This window comes from Lacerta agilis, chromosome 1 (assembly GCF_009819535.1).
Source record: "Lacerta agilis isolate rLacAgi1 chromosome 1, rLacAgi1.pri, whole genome shotgun sequence".
Taxonomy (NCBI): Eukaryota; Metazoa; Chordata; class Lepidosauria; order Squamata; family Lacertidae; genus Lacerta; species Lacerta agilis.
Window position 1 is genome coordinate 59,290,450 of NC_046312.1, and position 18,214 is coordinate 59,308,663.

At 42.1% G+C, this 18,214-nt stretch overlaps 1 protein-coding gene across 3 annotated transcripts in view; it reads left to right on the forward strand.

Annotated features, from left to right (window-relative positions):
• GAS2 (growth arrest specific 2) overlaps window positions 1-18,214 on the forward strand; it is a 125,970-nt gene that overhangs the window by 38,429 nt on the left and 69,327 nt on the right. For all 3 annotated transcript variants that reach the window (XM_033150992.1, XM_033150990.1, XM_033150993.1), the window contains one exon: window positions 13,613-13,754. In XM_033150992.1, coding sequence (XP_033006883.1) covers window positions 13,613-13,754 — 142 coding nt within the window. The remainder of the gene's footprint in view (window positions 1-13,612; window positions 13,755-18,214) is intronic.

Sequence of the window (18,214 nt, forward strand, 5' to 3'; positions counted from 1 at the left end):
ATGCATTTGAGCATGCGCTTTCTTGCATGGCTGAGTAAAAACTAGTCCCCCTCAAAAGAGATTTGCTGATGAAGTTGCATATCTGGATATGAATGCACACTGCAATACTCATCAAGTTCCTACTGACTTCAAGAGATGTATCTGACGTAGAACGGATCTGTATCACAAACAAAGCATAACTAGACTTGGATCAGGGCCAGTATTTACATTTTGGCTCATATTGTCTGAGAAAGTATAATCCATGCTTCGGTTACCTCCTGACTGGATTAATGTCCTTTATGTGAAGCTGCCTTTGAAGAGAGTCCAGAAGCTTCAACTGGTCCAAAATGTGGTGGCCAGACTTCTGTCTGTTCTTTCTTTTTTATATTAGCTCTGTTGGCTTCCTGGTTTAATCCAACGTGCTGGTTCTACCATTTAAATACTTAAATGGCTTAGGATAAGAATGTAAGAAAAGCTCTGCTGGATCAGGGCTCCCCCATATGCCTATGGGGAGCTCCCCAAAAGCACCTTAGCACAACAGTGCTCCCTTCACTTAAAATTCCCAGAAACTGTTACGTAAAAGGCATACTGTCTCTGACAGTAGAGGTAGGACATGGTCATCTAAGGCCTTATCCTCCGTGAATTTCTCTAATTCTTTTCTAAAACCATCCGAGCTGCTGGCCATCATTGCATCTTGTGGCAGCGAATTCCATAGTTTAACTCTGTGCTGCATGAAGAAGTATTATTTTTCGTCCATTGTGAATCTTCCAACATTTAGATTCATTGGATGGCTTCAAGTTCCAGCATCATGTGACGAGGAGAAAAACTTCTCCAGATGCACTTTCTCCACACCATGTATAATTTATCAGATTACCTTAGTGACCCCTCGCTCCCAAATGAACCAGTCCTGGAATGAAATCATTGTTGGATGCCTTGTTCCCAGTATAAGAGAGCATGGCCTTTTATGTGATGGTCCTGGAACTCTGGAATGCATTCCCAATTCAGGTGCATCTGGATTAAGGCTTCCTCTTTGTACATATTTAAGATACTGAGGACACCTTTATTTTGATGGGCTTTGGATGTGCAGTTCATAGTTTCATTGCTCCGTCTTTTGATGTGTAACATCCTTTGCCTTTCCTGCTGTTGGGGTTTTGTTTTCATTTTGTTGAACGTATTGTCTATACAGTCAATTTTTAGAAATTGCTGTTTGTTATACTTGAAGTGTTATGATTATATTGCATGGCTTAACGATCATGCTGCTCTGGTGCATTTAACTGAAAGATATACTCAGTTTATACTAAAGGGATTTTTTTATCTATTTAACTCACCTGTGCTGCTTTGTGCTACTGGATTTTGTTTTGGTAGTTTTTTATTTATTATATTTTTGTTGTTGTTGTTGTTGTTGTTGTTGTTCAGTCGTTCAGTCGTTCAGTCGTGTCCGACTCTTCGTGACCCCATGGACCAGAGCACGCCAGGCATGCCTATCCTTCACTGCCTCTCGCAGTTTGGCCAAACTCATGTTAGTAGCTTCGAGAACACTGTCCAACCATCTCATCCTCTGTCGTCCCCTTCTCCTTCTGCCCTCCATCTTTCCCAACATCAGGGTCTTTTCTAGGGAGTCTTCTCTTCTCATGAGGTGGCCAAAGTACTGGAGCCTCAACTTCAGGATCTGTCCTTCTAGTGAGCACTCAGGGCTGATTTCTTTGAGAATGGATAGGTTTGATCTTCTTGCAGTCCATGGGACTCTCAAGAGTCTCCTCCAGCACCATAATTCAAAAGCATCAATTCTTCGGCGATCAGCCTTCTTGATGGTCCAGCTCTCACTTCCGTACATTACTACTGGGAAAACCATAGCTTTAACTATACGGACCTTTGTCGGCAAGGTGATGTCTTTGCTTTTTAAGATGCTGTCTAGGTTTGTCATTGCTTTTCTCCCAAGAAGCAGGCGTCTTTTAATTTCGTGACTGCTGTCACCATCTGCATTGATCATGGAACCCAAGAAAGTGAAATCTCTCACTGCCTCCATTTCTTCCCCTTCTATTTGCCAGGAGGTGATGGGACCAGTTTAATATTTTTAGGGTGCTGTAAACCACGTATTGATTTTTCTTTGAAATATGCAGTGTATATATTACTTAAATGAATGAATGAATTTCATTTAATATTACAATAATAGATAATTAAAGACAGCATTATACATAGACAAACACATCAAACTAGACAGTTTCTTGAACTTTTTCGTTCTTAGCACTATCATGAAAGTCTTCTCTTTTTCGCCTTTCTCAGATGCATTGAGAGTACGCATGGTAGATCTTGTATACTTTTTATTTTACTGCTTTGCTGCTAATGTATGGTTTGAATTGGGAAGATGTACCCCTGTGTTAACATGTGTTAATCCATCTGGACAGGATTATTTTCACATGACTATAAAGCTACTTGGGAGAGGATCACTGGTATCCTTGTCCGGGCTGTCAACAATATCTTACACCCATGTTTCAGAGCCTCTAAAAAAATCAGTACCTAATTTAGAGCAGGCAGAATGAAATAGCCTTCATCTGCAACAGCAACTAGGTCTTGCATCCAAGTAGCTAACTGTAGTTAGTGAGTGGCAGGAACCTGATAAGTGACAAGAGATGCACAAGTAAGTACAAGGTAAGTGCTTTAAGTGTGGTATCAAACATCACTCCATGGTGCAGAGCATGCAAAGAGAGGGGCACATGTAGCACACCCATTTTGCATGCAGAAGGATCCAAGTTCAATCCCTGTTATTGCCAGGTAAGGCAGGGAAAGAGCCTACTCAAGATCCTGGAGATTTATTGCTATATTCGATATAGAGCCAGAGCAGCAAACGTAGTGCCTTCCAGATGTTTCTGGACTAGAGTTCCCATCATCCCAGACCAAGGACCAGATTGGTTGATGCTGATGGGAATTATAATGGAATGCTCCACAAAGGCTATCCTGGTATAGACAGCACCAAGTAGACAGCTACAGTACATGGATTAATGGACTGACATGTATCTGGAGTGGCAGGGGCTTCGGGAGAGGAGCCTCTGACTATGAATATAGGTGATCCTGATCCTGCGATGGACTTTCAAAGGAATGCAGTTTGGACATCAGCCCAAACTTTTCAAAAGCCCCACAGAGGCCACTTGTACCTCCTGTACAAAAGCTCATTCTAATGCATAGCTGTCAACCTTCCCTTTTTTGTGGGAAATTCCCTTATTCCAGCCATAGCTGGAAATAGGGAAGGTTGACAGCCTCCCCAGAAGGGAAGGCAAAAAAAGGGAGGGTTGACAGCTATGTTCTAATGTAACCTTGCAAACGGTAAACTTGCTCCTTTTGGATGTTCCCCATTGAGAACAGTTTGAACTTCAACTCATGAGCAGATGCCTTCAACTCATGAGTAGTTCCTCCACGGCATTTATGTCTTTCCTAGGACCTAGACTGAGTTGTACTTCTTTGGCTCTATTTCCTCAAGCACTGCTTCGGCATTTCCACCATATCATCTGATGAAAACAAGTAGAGTTGGGTTTCATGTGAGCATTGGTGAAACCTCATTCCTGATCTCCTTAGATGACCTGACTCAGTAGCTTCATAGTAGATGTTGAGCAGCAGGGGGACAAAATGGAACCCTGTGGGATCCCACAGCATAAATGTCTTGGGGACAGATGGAAGTCTTCCCTTGACCTTTTGGAACTAACCATTCAGGATTGCATGGGGGAAAGAATCACACTTATGCTATTTCCCTGATCCAGACTCTCATCCAGCCTAGATCCAGTCCCCTTTGCATGATCTCACCCTTCTCATGTGGTTCCTCCTTTCCCATGTTTTGAGAGGTGGGCAATACCGTTTGTGTCATGGGGAAGCAGCTCCACTGATACTGCTGTTGTAAGAATTGTTAGTTTGTGATGATGATGGGTGAAGTGTTACTTGGCCGCAACCTATACCTTTGACCAAAGCCTCTGTGCTAATTGATTCCAGGCTTTCGTGACTCTTCTATAGATACATAAGTAATATTGCTCCATGAAATCCTAGAAGTACTTTGTTTTCTCCATGATTTATCACCTCACCATTCCAGACACTTGTGGAGTGGAATGATCTGTTCTATATTAAGAGGGAAAGAGAGATATATTGTTTTAATTGTCAATAGAAGGAGTTTGCATTCCCATTTGTACTAGAGACACGATAATACATCACTGTCATATTATTTCTTAAAAGTGCTTTAAAACCACTTGGATAGCTTTATAACTGCTTAGTGTGTTGTAATGGGAGACTGCATGGGAGCGCAGGGAACCTACATTACTGGATGATGTTACAGCTTCTGGGCATAAATGCATGAGTATGCTTTGGTTTATGGAAATTCCTTTGAAATTATGCATGCCATTAAACAACTGATTAGTAGATCTTAGGAACAGATGCACCTAGCTACATTAGCTCCGATGGGCTAGTGTAATTTTGCATTTTAATTAAAAAAAAAACCAGATATTGGGGAGAACTTAGGCTAGATAGAGAACTCCAGAATGTTACCTTGATGAGGTTCACTTCCTTAGTTTTGTATTTATACTTGCAATACATTCAGAGCCAGCCCTACCATTAAGTTGAATGAGGCAATCACCCACCCTCTGGATTTGATATGGCATACTCCCAAAAGGAACCTCTAGCACTGTGTATACCTGCCTTGTGGCCCATTCTAATCTGACTGACATATGCTAATCTTTTACAAGACTGGGGGAAATAGATGAATCTATGGGCCAAATCAGATGTGGATGTCAGGGAATTCATGACCAACCTTCATTTCTCTCTATATAGGTATGCAGGTTAATGCCCCCCCCCCTTTCCTGTTTTTCTGATGAAAATTATCTCACCTCTGAAAGTGCTGCTTGCCCCACTGGAGAAAACAGGAAGGTATGTTGGTGCCTCTCCCAACACAACAGTCCCAAGCAGATGAGCTGTACAAATCTGCAACAGGATCAGAACCGAACCAAACTAGCCAGACAACAGGAGAGGGAGAAAGACAATTGCTTGTTGTAGCATACGTGTTCATACTACAAACAATCACAGCTCTGTAGGCATGATGAGTGTGTGCAGAGAAGCTGACCTTCAGAATTTCAGACACCGAGTTAAGACCAGTTTGGAAATTTGGCTCTGTCTGTTAACATTCCAACATGTTTTTCAAATCACGGGGCCATATATATGTGTGTGTGTGTGTGTGTGTGTGTGTGTACCTTTTATCCAGCTTTGAATTCCCAAAATCTCAGCAGCTTCTTTGTGGTTTCTGATTGGAAGAGTTACAGAATTTTTTTTAGAATCTTTATCACAGAGGCAAAAATGAAACATTTTCAGAGGAGTGTCAAACTTAACTTCAGGAATTCATGAATGAAATCCCTTGTGAACATTTTGGGTGACAGCATCAACATCTCTGAACATCTGTCAGTCTGAAAAATGACAGCAAAGGCAATATTAAATTTTTTTAAAGGAAATTCTTTCTTTAGATTATCTAAATTGCTATCCTGGGGTATTTGCTTGACACTTGGCTCATAAAAGGTAAAGCACCATTTGGAACTAATTTTGCAGAAGAGTTAAGGGGGAAATGGTACATTTTGAAGAATTGCATAGCATGAGGCTGGCCATTAAGAAGCAGGGAGAAACAAAAGGAGATGAGATAAGTTGAATATGACAACACATTCCATGTGGTCCTGACTGCTGCTTGGAATTTGCATGGATTTTTACATTTAATACTCATATTGCAGTGTGGAACTGTCTGCATTATTCTTTAATGGTCAGATGTTGATACTTTCCAAATAATGACCTTGATCATAAGATCAGGGGAAGTTGCCATAACTGATGGTAGTTCTAACTGATGGTAGTTCTGGGGAACCAGGTTTGTGTCTCCGCTCCTCCACATGCAGCTGCTGGGTGACCTTGGGCTAGTCACACTTCATTGAAGTCTCTCAGCCCCACTCACCTCACAGAGTGTTTGTTGTGGGGGAGGAAGGGAAAGGAGAATGTTTGCTGCTTTGAGACTCCTTCGGGTAGTGATAAAGTGGGATATCAAATCCAAACTCTACTGTGCTACATCATCATCACCATTGCAGCTACTAATTCAGGAAGGATCAGGTAACTGGAGGAGTCAGTTGGGTTCTTTATGGTCTTGGAAAGACTCTACCTAAGCACTGACTCCTCAGACTTATGAACTTGTTGCTTATGAACATCCCATCCCAAATGCCCATCTCAGCTTGATAACCTACCCACTTCCAGACCTGCTGCTTTTGTTTTGTTTTATGTAAGAACTCATTAATTTTTTTGAGGCTGAGCGCTCTCTCTTTGGTGCTGGAGGCTTGAAGCACATATCTAGCTGATTTTTTTAAGGGTTTCAACTGAAGCAAATGTATAAATATGATTTATTTTTAGGCACTGCTGTTATTTTAATAGTATTATGATTCTGTATAATTGGACATATTGATAATTATGTGTCATTTTTCTTTTCTTTTTTTCATTGTTGCATTCTGCTGTGAGCAGTGGCAATAAACTTAATAATAAATAAGCAAATTATTTACCTTCACTGTTGCAAGCCTATCGCCCATTCCACCTATCATATGCCTCTAGGATAGTGCTGTATTGTCGTTGAAACTAGAGACAAAGAGGTTGATCATTGCAAAGAGATCATGCAAAGATCATGCTAGGTCAGGCTGAAGACCCATCTAGTCCAGCATTGTTTCGCAGCTGCCAACCATATGCCTATGGGAAGTCTGATAAGGAACCAGATGCCTTAGGGAAGATTAAAAATGAAGTTGTGACATATCTGAGTTGGGCAGAAAACCACCAGGGCATGCCTGTACAAGGTTTATTGTGCAGCTGCAATGTTGTCCCCTATCTTCATTTATTCTTAAAATGTGTTAATTGCTTTTCCAAACAACTTGCTGCTGAAGATGGCTCACAATTTTAAGGAAAGGTAAATTTAAAAATACAGATGAATATAATGCTACATTTATAACTGCTAAGAGCAGTAAAAGGTCATGTGTCCCAAATGCCAAATAATAAAAATGTTTTTACCAGATGTCTGAAAGAATTAGGCAGGCCCCATTTATGGAGGGCGTTTCAACACTGAAGTGTCATAACAGTGAATATTCAGTTCTGGGTCCTGCCTAGACGGTAGCCTCACAGAAAGATGGAACTTGGGGAAGCCTTCTCTTTCATATGGTGTACTCTGTAGATAAGCCAGTACTCAGGTGTTTTCCCTTAAAGAGGTATAATGTGTCTAAGGTTATGCACTTATGCAACACCCTAAAAAAGAGGACTAAAGAGGATAGGGCTATCCTCCCTTCTTATGGTTCATAGATGTTCATATAATTGTAGAATCGGAAGGGATCCCAAGGGTCATCTAGTCCAATCCCCTGCAATGCAGGAATCCTGCTCACAGCTGTCCCTGGGTGGGCTCAAACCACCAACCTTCTGGTCAGATGTACAGCCAGATGTACTGATCCATTGTGCCACAGGCTCAATATTTGTTGTTTTTAAACCAGATAGGCCATCCAATAGAGGACTCCCTCAAACAGGGAACAGGGAACTGTTACCTTTTGGACTAAAGTTGCCTAATCGCTGACCATTGACCTTGCTGGCTTAACTGATGGGGCTTGGAGTTCAACAACATCTGAAGGGCTACATGTTCTCAATTACTGAAACAAAGAACTGTCCTCTGATAGCCCTTAAAATGCAGCTGCAAAATATGGCTGTTTTGTCATAGATTGGGCTAAATGTGCTTCCTTTGTCAAGGAGTTCCCAAGCCTGAGAGGAACCACTGGGAAGGCCCTTTATGAGTTCCTACCAAACGTTCATCAGATGTTGACGGTACTGAAAGAAAGGTCTCTTCCAAAGATCTTCAAACCCAACCAAGTTCATAAGGGAGAACAGAACATTTCAGATAATCTGGGTCCAAGTTATGTCATCAGGCATTGTAGATCACAACCAGAACTGACCAGAAATGGACTGAAGCTGTTGTAACATGGGACTTGCATTCTCCCTATAGCCACCCCAAGTTAACAGACTGGCTGCCACATTCTGAACCAGCAGAAGCTTCTGAATCCTCCTCAAAGGCAATTCCACACAGAACATGTTACAGCAGTCCTAACAAGCTGCAATTTAAGGCAGATGTCACTGTGGTCAGATCTGATATATAAATTTGTGCATGCATGTCTTTACATAGCCATACATTTTTGTCTGGGAACCCTCTCCCAATCAAACATAACATTACTATTTTTTAAAAGGTTTTTATAGAGACCATTACACTTGGGTGGGTGGCAGCAATAGTGGATGGGCCACCAACCTGCCCCCTCTGCCAGTCCAGTGCTTAAGTCAAAAGACTCACCATACCTAATGGGAGAGCCGGCATTTCTTTGCAGAAGTGCTTTCTACATAAGGCCCCTGCAGGGTTTCATTGTGGGAGCTTCAGGAAAGAATATCCATTGAAGGCTGCAATCAGTCACCTGGAAGTAAGTTCCATTGAGCTAAATGGGGCTTTGTCCTGAAGTGGGATGTTTTAGGATCGCACTGGGTAACTTAAGCTTCCTTTTAGACAGGAATTTATTTATTTATTGCAGGGGCAGCATCATACTGGGCATGACTAAATTTCCTGGAACTGTTTTCTCAAACCTTGTCCATACAAACCTTGACCTTGTTGGGTCCATCCACATTTTGCCTCACTATATTTTTGCCCTCTCTTTTATACATTTCTTTTTAATATCTTTAAGTCACAAGCAATAATACTAGAGTTCCAAAGCTAGACATGATGCAGTTTCCCCTGAACTGTAGGCCTTACGTTTGACTTCTCCCCCATGTAAACAAACTCCTCTCTGTATGTTTGACAGGGGGCTACCACCTCCCTGACATGTAAAGCTTTCTATGTCAGTTCCTCCCTCCTCCGCATCCTCTTTGGGTGCGTGTTTAAAGATGGGATTCTGGCACCTACAATCTGAAGTGAAATGGTTCAAGAAAAACTCTTCTGTTTGATTCTACTGTATGTGTAGATCAGCTGGGGGGTGGGGAAGAGAATGGAAATGATAGCTTCTTTAAGCATAGTAAGGAAAACCTGAAAATCCATTTCCTATAATCAGTGAATGATAGTAGGTATGAATGACTGCTGCAACACCAAGAAAATATTAGCTATCCTATTTTGATAACCTGGGTAAATCAAACTGTTGGGATCCTTTTCCGATAAGCGGCCTGGCTGACTGCAACCCCCACTGTTTTAGGGCTTACTTATTCACAGGAATTTCAAAGTGAAATAAAGAAAGGGTAGCTTCTCTTTTTGAGAGACCTTAAAATATGCTTTGAGTCTCCCCAAAGCAAACATTTTAAAAGCAAAATTATGGAACCTCTTTTGGAAAAATTATATCAATCTATTTCTTTTTCCATGTGATTTCATAGAGCCGGAGCCCCTCTTGGGGTGCCGAAGCGAACCTGACCACATTTTTCCAGGCTGACATCATCTGTTTCACTCACACTTTCACATCCTGCATTAAACCTCCTGCATGCACATCAACAAGTCAGGATTGTAAAAGGAGTGTAACAGGGGAACTGTTTTTGGGTGATATTTGATAGGACCAATTGTGTGCACTGCTGTTTTAGAGTAACTGTGGCTATAGTCTACTATGTCAACAAAAGTCACTTTTGCCATATGGAAACCTAATTATGTCAGGATGATCTGTTCCAAAACACTTTGGAGAAATTCAAGTCATTTAAACAAAAAGTAAATCAGTTCTTTTCTTTTTTCTTTTCTTTTTTAAAAAAGCATTTGAGAATCAACCTTCCTTAAATAACAGTGTTCATATTTCAGAGTTAGAACTTACAGTTAACAGATTTGAGAATAATAAAAAGGACTTTTTAGTTATTTTTAGGTGGTTGAGAATTTATTAGGTGAGAAGAAAACATAGATATTTCCCCGCAGTCTTTCAGTATAAGTTTAATCTTACTTTAATTTAAGGCACTGAGTAAAATTCTGGCTCTATGGATATAAATGGCAAAATGCTCCTTGCCTCCCCACTTCAGTGTCAATAGTATTTTTTAATAATAAACAACAACTGTCTCACAAAGAGCCACACATTAAAGCACATTCAAAGCATATAACCTCCCCTGAGGGAATGTAGTTTACCCCTCACAGAGAGACAGTTGCCAGCAGCCTTGACAAACTACAGTTCCCATGATTCTTTGGGGGAAGCCATGTGCATTGAATGTGCTTTAAATGCATAGTGTTAATGTGACTGATGGTATTTTGGTCTCCTGCACATGTTTGGCCCCATTAATGGGAATTCCTTTTGCATGAGTCCCATTGAGGTACAGTTAAACTGCATATGGAAGGTTCCCATGCATTTCAATAGGGCCCTTGCCCAGGAGAAGTTCTGCATCACACTTAAATATAGTGCTGTAGAATATTCTTGCAATGACAATTTTAACGGGAAGAGCTCAGTATGGGATGTTCACTCAAAATCCCCTAAGCATCAACCAGAAAAGTTAAGGAAGTCCTGGGCATTCCAGAGCATGCTCAGTTCACTTGGGTCATTGACCAGGCCTCTGGTCCTCATTGTAGGACTCTATCCTACAAGATGTGTGACACAATCCGGTGGTTATACAAAACAGGGAAAGTTGAAATGTAGGAAGCTGCCTTATTCTGAGGCTGACTATTGATTCCCCTAGCTTAGTGACTGACAGAAGCTCTCCAGATTCTCTGAAGATGCCATGGACTGAACCTGGGACCTTCTCTGTGTAAAACTCTAACCCTGAGCTACTGCCCCCCCCCCCCCGAAACAGAAAGGTGGATAGTGGTAAATACTGTACAAGCTACTGTCCAAGGAAGCCTGGCCATTACTGATCTCACTGAGGGATTGTATGGCCAGAGGCCATCAATACTTGCATAGAAGAGGTGTCAGCAGTTGTCATTTGTTATACAATAGAAATTCTGCTGAAATTCTCTCTTCAATACGACTATCAAAGGTGCAGGAGCCTTGGTAGTAGTCAGTTTTAGCCCTATTCAAAGAAGACCTATTGAAGTAGACCTACATGACTAAATGAGGTTCATTATTTACATTGTGTCTACTCTGTGTAGGACGCAGTTGTATACAACTCGCTGTCATGTTTGGCATTTGAGAAGCCCCCAGATAAGCTTTCAAATCACCCCAGGGGGTTCCTGGATCAGAGCTTGAAACCACTTTGCACTATGTGATTTACATACATTTAAAAACACTGGTTCTGGTATTTGACCTGCATCCCAAACAGGAGGCAAAAGGGAAAGTCAGAGGAAGGAAAGGAAGTGTCTTGCCATCCCCTTCTGTGTCAGTTACGTCCCAATGATATGATGCTGTCTCGCTGCTCCTTCTTCACGCTGGTTGCTCCAAGCAGTGAGTCACTTCTGTGGTTTGGCAGTTGCTTTCTGATTTGTCCGCAGGCTGCCATCTGGAGAGTTTGGCGGTGACATAGTGGCTTGAGCATGTGCTTTTTGCGTTGTGGCTCCAGTTCTCTGGAATTCTCTTCCCTTCGAAGTGAAGCATGCTCCAACATTATCATGTTTATGTCGTCTGTCAAAAACTTTTCTTTTCTCTCGAATTAGCCTATTTTATTTCTGCAGTTTTACATTTGTGTTGGTGTATATGTCTTAATACTGTTTTATGATCTAGATTATCTTTCATGTTCTGTTTTTGTTCTCCACTCAGGTATTCTCTGAATATAGAGCTACTTGTAAATTCAGAAACAAGCAAACAAATTGTGTGGGGAGAGGGAAGGGGCCCCAACATTGTAAATTTACCGGTAAAGAAAACTAACTCAGTTTGTATACCATTATGAGTTTGGGGAAGTAGGTTCTGTACAGAGACCTTTCTAATCCCTAGATCCAGCAGGTGTTAACATCTAATTGAGGCTTCCAATTCTTGGAATAGCTAAGTTATCCTCTTGGTGAGGTGTAAGGAGAATAAAGGGAGAGGCTTTATTGGAGACGGCAAATGGGTGGGACAGATAGTGAAAAGGACAAAAACCAAAGTTGAGAGCTGAGATATTTTTTTAGGCAGTGAAGTGACTTTGAAGGAAAGCAGCAAGCTGGGGTGAGAGCCAGAGCAACGTTTGAGAGCAGTGTTGGATTTCTGTTTGAATTCAAGGCTGCAGCTATGGGAGAAACAAGACTCTCTTGGGGTGTTGATGCTGTGAGCCCCTCCATCGTAGGCTCAGGTTGTATATATGTGTAAATAAACCATATATCATAAAGACACCACAGTCTCTGCTGTGCTACATTCCCAAAGGAAACATATATATATAGTGTGGTGGAGTCTCCTTCTTTGGAGGTCTTTAAGCATGCTTTGATGGTGTTTCCTGCTTGGCAGGGGGTTGGACTGGATGGCCCTTGTGGTCTCTTCCAACCCTATGATTCTATGATTCTATGTCTACAACCCCTGGAATATTGCACCGTTTGGAGATTGGAGTAGCGTGCATTAGCTACTGTAATAGCACCCTGTCTGTTCCCAAATCTATTGCATCACTTCAAGTGGTCCTTTGGGCTTCCATGCTATATCAGCTGTGATTCCTTTGCCAGTAGCTGAGGTTATGTGGAGCCCATTCAATCCCATGTTGTTTGGCTTCCTTTCCCCACTGCCCCCCTCCAGTGTTTTGTGATGATTCCAAGAAACTATTTGGGACTAGTTTTTTTTTACCCCTTTTTTCTTTTCACAAGCAATCTATGTCTGGACACGGAGCTGGAAGCTTTTGCAGACATCATTTGAGCTTCTCAGCGCTTGGCTTACACAAAATCTTGCATTTTATAACCAGATCCAGAACAGAAGCAGATACTCCATAAATCACTTTAATGGCCAAGCTGCACATTTTAACTATTTATTTTTAGTCTTGCTTGCTCTGGGATGAGAAAACTTTGAATGTGTATGGCACTGTCACACCTATGTATCCTGCCAAACGGATCCCCTCCCCCTGTTCTTAAAAGTTGATGTCATACAAAAACTGGCCATTTTTAGCAGTAGGGCTGAGAAATTGTATTCATCTCCAGCCCTCTTAAAATTCCAACCATCTACGAGTTTTATACATCCTGTAAGTGTAGACGGAGGCTGAGAAGAGGGGCACTTTCACCCAACCCAACACCCCTTCAAGCCCAGCACATAGGGGGTTTGGGTTAAAGCCCAAATATCCCTCCTACCCCTACCCCAGAGGGGTCTATAACAGACTGCATAGGGAGTCTGGGTAAAAAAAGAGGTCAGTCAGGGCTCCTGCACCTTTTGATATGTGGACGAGGGAATTTTAGTAGGTGTAGCTTGTCATGCAAGCTAAACTTTCTAAAATTCCCTCTTCTGCACAACTATTAAAGGTGCGGTAACCCAATACTTTCTTTTTCTATCCACCTGCAATAGGTAGGGGTTATGAAAGATCTAGATGCATGTGAGTGGAAGTCTTTCCACAGCCCTCTGGGACCTGTATGTTCACACAATTACAGATAATCAGCGTAATAAAACTAGGAATATTAAAATATTTCCCTATCAATTAACTGGAGGCAGGCACACCCTGGGAATATTTATTGAGAGGCATGCCCAAATATTAATAAGCATCCTAAATCATCATGTAATGTATAATTTTCTTTCTGTTTGCATTACAGATAATGCCAGTGAGGAGAATCCCATGCAAAGCCAATGCACCATCTGGATCCTTTTTTGCACGGGACAATACAGCAAATTTCTTATCCTGGTGCAGAGATGTGGGAGTAGACGATACTTGTCTATTTGAATCTGAAGGTTTGGGTATGTGTCAACTCCTGCACATCACAATTTCCACTGTACTTATATCGAAGCATCAGTCATGTCCCTAGTGATTATCACTGGGGGCAGAATCAAATCAAGCTGTCTTTGAAATCACAATGCACCATTGCGTCACTTTTTAAAAATGTTCTAGGTCATAGCTGCTTATTTGTTTTAAAATACTGCATTCAAAATATTACAGATACTGCCTTCTATTAAATGTGGTAGTACTCTGAGTTGTGATGAAAATGAAAATGAATGACATTTTACAGAATTTCAAGAGTAAAGCCTGTTCTAGTTTAATTTCGACCACAGTCAGTTAATTCGGCGCTGCAATATTATGGACGCTTTACTCTTGAAATTCTGTAAAATGTCATTCATTTTCATTTTCATCACAACTCAGAGTACTACCACATTTAATAGAAGGCAGTATCTGTAATATTTTGAATGCAGTATTTTAAAACAAATAAGCAGCTATGACCTAGAACATTTTTAAAAAGTGACGCAATGGTGCATTGTGATTTCAAAGACAGCTTGATTTGATTCTGCCCCCAGTGATAATCACTAGGGACGCTTACCTTGTGACAGTCAGTTTCGCCGCACACAATGGAACTTCTGTCCTGAATGCATACAGAACACCCTGTGCCATATTGATGGCTGCAGGTCACGGATTTTTTGATGTCAATAGTCACTAATCAGTATATTAGGGAGCAAGCATAACTCCACACTGCCTTTGAAGGTGACCCGGAAACTGCAATTAATCCAAAATGCGGCAGCTAGACTGGTGACTGGGAGTGGCCGCCGAGACCACATAACACCGGTCCTGAGAGATCTGCATTGGCTCCCAGTACGTTTCCGAGCACAATTCAAAGTGTTGGTGCTGACCTTTAAAGCCCTAAACGGCCTCGGTCCTGTATACCTGAAGGAGCGTCTCCACCCCCATCATTCAGCCCGGACACTGAGATCCAGCGCCGAGGGCCTTCTGTCTGTTCCCTCACTGCGAGAAGCAAAACTACAGGGAACCAGGCAGAGGGCCTTCTCGGTAGTGGCGCCCGCCCTGTGGAACGCCCTCCCATCACAGGTCAGGGAAATAAACAACTACCTGACATTCAGAAAAAAAACCTGAAGGCAGCCCTTTTTAGGGAAGTTTTTAATGTTTGATATTGTTGTATTTGGTTTCTGTTGGAAGCCGCCCAGAGTGGCTGGGGAAATCCAGCCAGATGGGCGGGGTACAAATAATAAATATTATTATTATTATTATTATCACACTGTAACTGAATGAAGGGCCTTAGGCAGTGCTTAGGCTGCTCAAAACCTCCTGGCATGCTAGCAGAGAGCTCCACCTGTGGCAATGCACAGCGAACGACAGCAGGGCATGTTGGGTGTAGGAATGGATGAACCACATCAATTGCCCCTTTGTTTCCCTGACAAAACGGTACAACTTTATTTCAGCCCTGGGGCTGGTGTAGTTAATTCCCTCCTGCTGCTGTGAGTTGGTAGGAAAGAAGAGAGGAACTGAGCTCCCAGACCTCCTGCCCTAGCCTCAGTGAATCTGCACAGTGGGTGTGACAGCTGGGCCATAAGCAGATCTCTTTTTCCCTTTGACTTTGTTAGTAGATGTCAGGGGCTGGACTGAGGAGGAGTGGTGGGTGGGGGCCGCCCCCCTTTCTCCTGAACCTTCCTGAGAACAGGAGGGCAGTATAGATTTAGAACAGTGGTTTGCAGAAGGGCATAGTTCAGAGGCTGCAGAGGGGAGAAGCTGGGAAATATTGGAAGAGGAACAGCAGAAAGAAGAAACACCAGGGGAGAGACAGCTGACAGTCTTTGTAGAGCATTCCTGACCCCACCTCTCCCAGGACCAGGTAAGCATTGAGGGTAGTCAAACAGAAGGCTCAGAGGTAGAAAGCTCAGATTAGCCAACGGAGGGGTGACGTAGAATAGGAGAGATGTAGGGAGGCGGTGGGACTTTACTTGGAGCAACACCATTATCTAGGGCAGGCATAGGGAACCTTCGGCTCTCCAGATGTTTTGGCCTACAACTCCCATGATCCCTAGCTAACAGGACCAGTGGTCAGGGATGATGGGAATTGTAGTCCGAAACATCTGGAGAGCCGAAGGTTGCCTATGCCTGATCTAGGGGATACTGCATTCCTTCATCTCTCACTGTGAATATTGAATAAATTAATTGGTAAGAACTTTTATTGTCTATCTGCTTATTGGCTGCCACCGTGATTGTAGAACTGGGAAGATGCATAATTCTGCAGCACTGGACCTCAGTTAGATCACACGTAACGTTTTACTTGAATATTCAAAATTGGCATTTTATGAATGAATGAAGGAATAACTAAATGCTGAAACAATGTCTAAATAATATTGGAGCTATCATTCCACTATCCATAGTTCTTGGTCTTTCAGTTGTTGGCTCTTGAAAAAGGAATTCTATCTGCATAGTTCAATTAAGTATGCTTATTGGATCGTTATTATTGGCATCATTATGATATCCTCCAAATATTTCTGTATACCTAGGATGTGACTTTGTCAGCTAATTGCATGATTACTGTTCTCTGATTAAGCATATACTGTAAAAATAAATACACTCTGGAGCTCAAGAGAAATGTGAAAGGGGGTGTTGCAGCATCATACCAGACCCAGTTGCTATACATTTCAACAACAGCCATAATTTTGTATGCCCAAGCATGGAAAAAAATGATTAAGCAAGTAGATTGGTTCTGAGTTTCCCCCCCTGTTTTTCAGAAAAATCTGAAAACAATCGAATATTATTAAATTTACAGTGATGTTAAATGGCAAAGAAAAAACTAGTAGATGGGATTAGTAACCCAAAATGGCAATAGGGGATTTGGAGTGTTCGGAAGTGGTATGGATTATATGTTGATGTGGAGGATTAGTAAAAGAATAGTAATAGTATCCTGCTGTTAGGACATGAATAATGATAAATATTGGAAGCAGGCAAAAGCCATAGGGAAAGAGACATGCTTGATTTCTGCAGGAATCCAAGGTTGTGGCTATGGGAGAAGCAAGATCCTCTTGGGATGTTAATGCTGTGAGCCCCTCCATCCTAAAATCAGATTGAATATATGTGTAAATAAACCCTATATCATAAAGACATCACAATCTCTGCTGCCCCTCATTATGAGGAAACCGAACCCTGGGGTAAGCTCCTGGAACCTCTGGAATCTTGCACTGCTTGGAGATTGGGGAAGCGTGCAACAATATTTTCCTGTGGAGGGAAAAAAAGAAGAACTAATAACTCCAGTAAGCTAATTCTTATTTTAATTTCATACTTAGGCCAAAAACAAGCCCCAAGTGAACTAATAATTAAGCAGCAACACCAAAATTACTGTTGTTGTTCAGTCGTGCCCGACTCTTCGTGACCCCATGGACCAGAGCACGCCAGGCACGCCTATCCTTCACTGCCTCTCGCAGTTTGGCCAAACTCATGTTAGTAGCTTCGAGAACACTGTCCAACCATCTCATCCTCTGTCGTCCCCTTCTCCTTGTGCCCTCCATCTTTCCCAACATCAGGGTCTTTTCTAGGGAGTCTTCTCTTCTCATGAGGTGGTCAAAGTACTGGAGCCTCAACTTCAGGATCTGTCCTTCTAGTGAGCACTCAGGGCTGATTTCTTTAAGGATGGATAAGTTTGATCTTTTTGCAGTCCATGGGACTCTCAAGAGTCTCCTCCAGCACCATAATTCAAAAGCATCAATTCTTTGGCGATCAGTCTTCTGATCTATAGCTCTGTAATAACTGCAATTTATTGCTTTGCAGTGTGCACTTAAAACTGTTTAAATGAAAGAGGGATGGTATTACTGCTGGATTGGATCCAAAGTTGCCTTGTGTAAGTGAGTGGAAAGGCACCTGTATTCACACAAAGCTTCGGTGACTTCACTCCCCATCCCATCCCACACAGCTGTCCAATGCTGTTGGGGAAGGTTCTCCCAATGGTCAAGAGGAGACTTTGGTGGTTTTTCCAAAGGTCCGCAGTGGGGAGCAGAACGGCGCAGGAAAGCCATGTTGCATGAGTGGAACTCTGCTCATACTTACCCAGATCCACCCCTTTATTTCCCCCGATAGCATTCATGATCTATTTGCTTACATGTAAGTTGTACCATACTACTTAAACAACTCTAATGCCAACCCAGACCCAGGATTCATCAGCTGAGGCCCTTCTGTGTGTGCCTCCTTTGAGGGAAGTGTGGATGGTGGTGATATGAGAATGGGCCTTTTCAGTAGTGGTTCCCCTCTTGTGGAAAGCTCTGCCCAGGAATGTGCCATCACTATCAACTTTTAGGCAATAGGGCTTTCATCCTTTAATTTGGAGGATATCTGTAGTCTCTTTTGAACTGTGAGGTGTGTATCAATATGTTATTTCTTTTGTGCTGGTTTTATAATGTTTTTGATCTTTGTACTCTTTTGCCAATAATTCTGAGTCACTTTTGGGGAG